The sequence below is a fragment of the Morone saxatilis genome, unplaced genomic scaffold (genome assembly GCF_004916995.1).
Source record: "Morone saxatilis isolate NCDOM2014 unplaced genomic scaffold, NCSU_SB_2.0 Contig21, whole genome shotgun sequence".
Classification (NCBI taxonomy): Eukaryota; Metazoa; Chordata; class Actinopteri; family Moronidae; genus Morone; species Morone saxatilis.
The window spans coordinates 19,368,479-19,375,651 of NW_023339774.1; the positions used below are offsets into that span (position 1 = coordinate 19,368,479).

Sequence of the window (7,173 nt, forward strand, 5' to 3'; positions counted from 1 at the left end):
ACAGTATTTAACTTCATTACTGTCACATCTGTACATCTTCAGTGGGACATTATCACACGTACTACATCTCTAATGTTCCACTAGTTAGACCTTTAATGTAACGGGGTCAGCGGCGCACAAGTAGCCGTAACGCACAAACCTACTCACATCTAAAGACATACATGCAGAAATACACCATCAGCTTTATGCTACCAGGGTACAGGATACAGTTGCATCAGATAAGAGCATAAAGTGGAAGTTTTGTAATGACAACCATGCAGACTAATGTTTGACTCACCATGCTGCAATATGTCTGATATGTTTTTCACCAATTCTGATCTTATAATGTACCTTCAAAATGTTCAAAGTGCTGGATTTTGTTGAACAATGTTCAATCTTTTTTTATTGTTTGGTTTGTTGGGGTTATAATCAATATTTTTATCTTAACAGTGGATCAAATGACTATGTGTATTGTGAAAGGTGTTACTCATTATTATTATTAGAATTGCCAATCGAGGCCCTTTGCTTCGTGTCATCCCCTCTCTCTCTGTCCCTCTTTCCTATTTATCTCAGGTTATGATGCGACTCGGAAGTGTCACTCAGCTCCACAGAGCGTTTTAACACCTTTCAGCTTATTGTTTTGGGTTTTTTACGGCTCATTAATGTATTGTTCGCCGTAAAAGCTCAATGTACACATCCTCAGCACCAGTATTCAGAATATACAGCAGTATATGTACGTTTTAAAATGAGGAAATACAGATTTTCCAGTTGCTAATAACAGTGACATCATAAAGACATGAAATATACTGAAATACTCCTTATTGTTAGCGCTTTCCACTTTTGTGCTAATCTCACATAACAGTCACGTCATTTGAATAATCTACTTCCTAATTCAAAGGTACATGCATCTCATGTTGTATTTAAAAGCCATAATATGTCTGTATGTTCTTTAAAGCATGAAGGCCAGAAAACATTTGAACTGTGGCTAATATTGAAAATAAATGATTTATGGACAAGTCCAGTGAAGAAAGTCATTGTCTGCTGCATCTGATGACTTGCTGGTTGAGTAGAGAGGAGCGTTCTTTCATACCAGAGGAATGCCGTTACTGACAAGTGCACAAGCAAGTATGTGCCTTGTGTAAAAGAATTTGAGGAGGAGTTTTTGAATTGCAGGATGTGAAATTAGCAGCAGAAAATCATCAAATGTTGCACTAATGTAGATTAATTCCAGACAATATAAATTACACTTTGATAGTCATGTTTTTTTGTTTTTTTTACGTACAAAAATAAAAGAATTTCAATGTTACATAACTGTGACACTGAAACCAGATCCCACCTTCATACTGTTTGAGTTGATTTTAAAGAAGTGTGTAATTGTTTAGCTGTAAGAGCATGTGAACAACTCTCATTAATGTGTAAATAGCACACATTTAATGCATGCTGATGGAAATACGTCATTACTTTATTTTTTAATGTTAATTCCAAGATGGCATTGAGAATGTTTTCATTATATTCTTTTCACTGGACAATAGGCACTTCAAAATATAATAAAAAACTAGCGAAAGCAAATGTGCCACTGCAGTTTGTAGTTAGAGAAAGAGTATTCCTGTGGCGATAGAGAACCAAAGCATAAGGAGGAAGTATCAGTTTTCCCCTTTTTTTTCTCTCTCTCTTTCGTTTTGTTTAAATAGGCGTTGGTGGGTGAAGCATTTCACAAGTTCATCTTATATTGGTGAGCATTATGGGGTTACCCATGTGAGAATTCTCAGCTTGCTCACAAAAAAAGAATCAGTGAATAGAGAGGGGGAGATAAAAAGCTGGGAGCCTGAGAGCCCTACACACTAAAGTTAGCCATTATTAAAACCCTGAAAACACTGCATAGATTAATGGTTTAAGGGGCCCAATCCACGCAGAATGAGTTCTTTAAAAAAGTATGTCCCATTGCTATAACATGAAAGGAAGCCTCTGCAAGGTACCTGCAGCTTTAATTCAGCGTCTGACAGCCCATACAGCACTCCTCTCCCCCACAGCAAAAACATTTTGACAGATCCTGGAAGAGAGGAAATAACCCTTTTGGGTTACACACTTTCTTATCCTTGAAAGAACTTACAGTGTTTTTTTCTGAGAAGTGGAGAAATTAATATAAACTGACATAATCTTGACACTTTTATGCATGCTTGTCCATAATGAAGGAATAGTGCTCACATTCATTTTCTATATTCGTGTAATTCTGTGACATTTGTACTTCGGTCAAATCATTTAACTTTTAGGCTAGATCTTCAATATATGTGTAATAACATTTTGGCATTATGATGTTGTTGACCTATTTCAGACTGTTTTGGAATGCTGTATCATAGTAGGTGGTCTGAGAGCACTTTGAAAATTACCATGATAAAAGCTGAAGAGGTCTCGCAGTATGGTGGAACTCAAGTACTGTTCAATGTATGCCAACTAAAAGTGCTTATCTAGTGAATCATTTAAGTAACCTACTAAAGCAGCTCAAGAAGAGTTCTCTAAAAAGAAAATGATTGGGACTTCTGAGGCTGTAGTGCACTAGAAACAAGCGACATGAGTCACATTTTATTCTCTTTCTTGCCAACAGTTATTTGAGAGGATTTATATATCTGTCCGCTAAATGTGAAGCCACAGTCAGCAGCTGGTTAGCTTAGCTTAGCATAATGAGCAGCACCTTTAAAGTTCACTATTTAGCAGGTTATTATATCTTGTTGTTAAATCTCTACAAAAACGGCAGTGTCAGGCTAGCTGTTCCCCTCTACTTCCAGTCTAAGCTAAGCTAACCGGCTGCTGGCTTAGAAGACAGATGTTGTGTGTGGTGACGAAAGTGAACAACCATATTTCTCAAAATGTTGAAATATTCCTTTTAGGCCAGAGATACTTGCTTTTAACTACGTGTTAGCTTTTGCATAACAGCTGCTTTGCTTAATCTGCATTCATTTGGTCCTTGAGGTGTTTCCAAAATTAACACAACATGGTTAAAAAGCAAGTATATCTCTGTCTTAAAGTCAGTTTTTACTCAGATAAATCAGTAAACCTCCAGCTTAGAACAAGACCAGCACTACATTTTCAGTTATGATCAGATGACAAGCCCCCTGTATTTTATATGATGGGGGAAAAATTTGACTGATTGGACCTTTAATGTCGAGGGAGTAAGAGCTTTTAAGCAGAAAGTGCCTTCCTTGTACACTTACAGTATATAACTGGCTTAAGTACACATTTCCTCCACACAGTTTGTGCTATAGAGCACATTATGACCACAAAATATACGCATAAACAAACCCAGCGGCCAAGTACCCAGCATTCAGAATGTGGTACAGTAAGAGAGCGGTACGTCACAGATGGATGTGTGTTTAGTTTGCATTGAAAACTTCTTAGCTTTGCATAAAACATGCAAACAAGTTCTGAATAAAAATAGAACATAAACAATGGGTCCAACTATTTCAAAATGTACTGGATGTGCAGCACAGAGATAAGTAATTGTAAGCACAAACAGCAGTCATGGGAATACTATTAATGGAAAATGCCACATTATAAACCCCTGAGAGGCCTTTATGTGTAAGTAAATCCATAAAGTTGCTTCCAATTTATATTCATGACTTCACTGAAACACAGATGCTAAATTAAGACTTGCCTTAAAAAAAAACACTTAATGAATAACTTTCTGACTGAAACTTGACAACATGCTTGTTTTTGCAATAGTCTTGTGCAGACAAGCCAAACAAGTTTATTTTAACTAGGATTGTTTTATGTCTGTTAGAAAGTGTGAACAAAGTCCAATCCATTAAATGTTTTACAGGGAGAGATCCTTCCAGAGGTGTAGTTTTGGGTATCTGCAGGGCAGCAGATGGGTCACTAGAGCTTGACTATTTAATCAGGAGGGGGGGCAGCGAGGTGTGGTGCTGGCAGAGAGGGGGGATTATATGGGCTGGTGGTTCAAATATTAATTTCCATCACCTACAGCAGAAATATAAACCCTGGCTGTAATAGTAAGTGGGTATCTACTGGACACAGTTTGCTCTGGCATTTGAGAGGCAGAGACACTAAATCTATCAATGCATAAGTGGAGTTACAGAAAGAAATGTCAGCGGTTGCGGTAGCAGATGAAAATTGCAAAATTTTTCACTTTTATGACTGAAAGAAAGACGTCAACGTTGCATTTTGTCTAAGTTTCCCAACACGCCGCAGCCACAGTTTGAAGTTCCTACTAACTATTAATTTCAACACCACCAATTCTCCTGTTTTCTACACTCCTTCCTCTTTTCTCTGCGGTGGTGGCTACTGATGCCTACATGACTGCTGAACACTCAAAGGGGCCTACTCCTGTACAAAGCTGCTTACAGCCTCTTTTTAGCACAGCCTGGGACAGTAGGGTTTATACGTGAGGGGATTTTCTGCAAGCCAGAACCTCTTTCCCTGCCATAATTAGGCCACCCACATTCACAGTCATGTGCTTCAGATGGTGACTCTGTAAGATTTTGGGACCTTCCACACTAGATACATGTAATGGTTTATGAGAAGAGAACTGTGGACTGGATAAATAACCTGGATCTTAGTTAGGTGCTGTCCTGGCTTTTACAGAGAATATGTTTAATTTCCTGCTTTGTTCTTTGTCTATTTTACACAGAATTTAATCTACCAGTTACAGCTTATCGTATTGAATTAGAAAAACAAAGAAGTTGGGAATATCCCACAGTAGTTTATGTGCTTCAGATATCCTCTGGAGGGCTTGTGTCACACATAGTGTAAAGTGATATCTTTACTTTGTCCTCCTTTGAATGATAATGCTGTGAAAATAACCACGTATAAAAACACATGCTGATAATAATAAATAATAATAAAAAAGCCCCAAAAACCTGGTTACCATTAAGATTGCGTGCAGAAGTTATATAATTTCCATAAGGTGTTTCATGTTGCGTGCAAGAGTTACATTGGGGAGGGAGTGTCCGCCACTAGCGAGAATCTGATTGGTCGGACTGCGTGACGTAATGATTGACCGAAGAAGTAGCCGACCAATCCGCGGCCGAGCTGTTTGTCCGGCCCTCCTTTCGCTGGCCCGCAGAGGCGTCGTTGAAGGGAGCGTTTGTTCAGGACTCGGGGGGGGGGACAACCGTGCCGTTATGTGGACGAAACTGTGTGGTTGTAACATTTTGTACAACTCGGTAAACCTGGATTTAAACGCAAACGGAGGTTTTTGTTGTTAACCGCGCCGGGGCAGGATCGGTTCGGGGTTGCGTTGACTCGATAATACCCGCCGCGACTCGGAAGTTTACCGAAGTGGAAGACTCGTCGGATTCTCGCCTGTGGATCTACACAAACTCGGTATGTTACTGTCCGAGCAATGCTAACTTTAACTAGCACACGTTTTAAGTGATACTTTTAAGAAAGCGTATTGTTAGGTACTTATCTTCTCCTGCTGGTTTCAGTTAAACTTTATGTAGCTTCACTATTCTGCTGCCTCCGACATTACTACCACACTGTGTAGAAATATCAGTGTGGTAGTTTTTAAAAGCATGCAAACTTTTTATTTTCTCTCCCCCAAATGCACAAGTTTGCTGCCAACAAGTTTGTGCAAACGCTAACATGCCAATACGTTTTATATTTAGTTATTTAACAGTGTTGTGAATTTTAAGCTGTCACTGATAAGGATGATGCAGCCACATACTGGATCAACACCACTGAAGTCAACCTATGTTAGTGTGCCAGAAAGTCTTAAATGTATCATCAAAAACAGTAAATTCTGCACTTTTGTGATAGTGTGACAGTTTAGGGCTGCATAATCTAAATATGATCAAAATTGCCATATCCAAGCTACAGAAGCTTTTCTTTTGTTTCAATAAGGTAAAATGTGCTGCACAACAGTATTATAATAAAGTACTGTGGTGCTGAAGATATTCCCTGGTCTACAATTATTGTTCTCCACATACAAAACAACATGTTTGTTTGGTGCACAGCCCAGGAAAAAAAACACATTATCATGATTTTAATAGCTTTTTCCCCAGTTAAATGAAAATTGTGATGCTCATTCCCACACTAATCGTGACTCATATTGCAGTATCTCTCAAAATAATATCTTTTTACCCTATTGTGCAGCCCTGTCCCAGTTAATAAGAATAAGAGAGAGAAATAGTAGTGCTAGGACTATAGACTATCAAATGATTAAAATGTTAAAACATTGCAATTGTGTCTTCTTCAAAGCAAATATAATCCTCCACCAATTTAGCATGTGGTATAGTAGAGTTATAAAGGTAGTATGAAGTAATAATATGCTTTAAAATAAGCGTCAGTCAGTGGTAGATATGTTTTATATGATCTTATGTTGTGAGTTTAGTTCACATCCGAGCGTTGGATGTGATGTACACTGTAATTGTCTTATGCAATGTGTTGCAAATGGCCTCCCTTCTCATCTTACAGGTCTGGATAGCATTCTCAAGATCACAGCTGCAGGTCATTTCTTGATGGGTACATACTGTGAGGCAACACACCAAGAGAACTGGAAATCATTCAGTAAAGACAGGAACTGTGAAAGAATGAAGACGAGCTAGATACTTTTTGGCTGTTTAGTTGGACGTAGACAACCTACAACCATTTGAACTAGCAAATGTGTACCTGGACTAAACACACAAACATAGAAACCTGAAAAGTAACTTTGTTGATTTAAAGATCAACTTAAAAAGAACACCTCGACACACAGCGATCAATATGAGTGCTGAAGGATATCAGTACAGGGCGCTTTATGACTACAAGAAGGAGAGGGAGGAGGACATTGATCTGCATGTGGGGGATATGCTGCTGGTCAGTAAAGGGGCGCTGCTGGGGCTCGGCTGCAGCAGCGGAGCCGAAGAACGACCCTCGGAGATCGGCTGGCTGCCGGGCTTCAATGAGACCACGCAGGTACCACGGCACAGTTCTTCTGCAGTCTGTGCACTGTGTTAAAGGTCCAGTTTAACAGTTAGGAGCATCTATTGTCAGAAATGGAATATAATACTAATAGGTTTTTATTCGTGTTTAATCACCTGAAAATAAGAATCAAAGTGTTTTTGTTTAAGATCCAGTACACGCCGTGATAAAGCTGCTGACTAAAATCCTTCCATCCGGTTCAAATTAGAAGTTAAAAAGCACAAGATCGTGAGAACAGTGGATGGTAACAGTGTGGCGCTTCAGACTGGAGTCAACAGT

The 7,173-nt window shown here is 39.0% G+C and overlaps 1 protein-coding gene across 1 annotated transcript in view; it reads left to right on the top strand.

Moving 5' to 3' along the window:
* Positions 1–5,079: 5,079 nt before the first annotated feature.
* pik3r1 (phosphoinositide-3-kinase, regulatory subunit 1 (alpha)) overlaps positions 5,080–7,173 on the top strand; it is a gene marked incomplete in the record, with an annotated part of 28,412 nt that continues 26,318 nt past the window's right edge. Inside the window, 2 exon segments of the mRNA XM_035668153.1 lie at positions 5,080–5,316; positions 6,409–6,782. Of these exon segments, the coding sequence (XP_035524046.1) occupies positions 6,697–6,782 (86 nt within the window).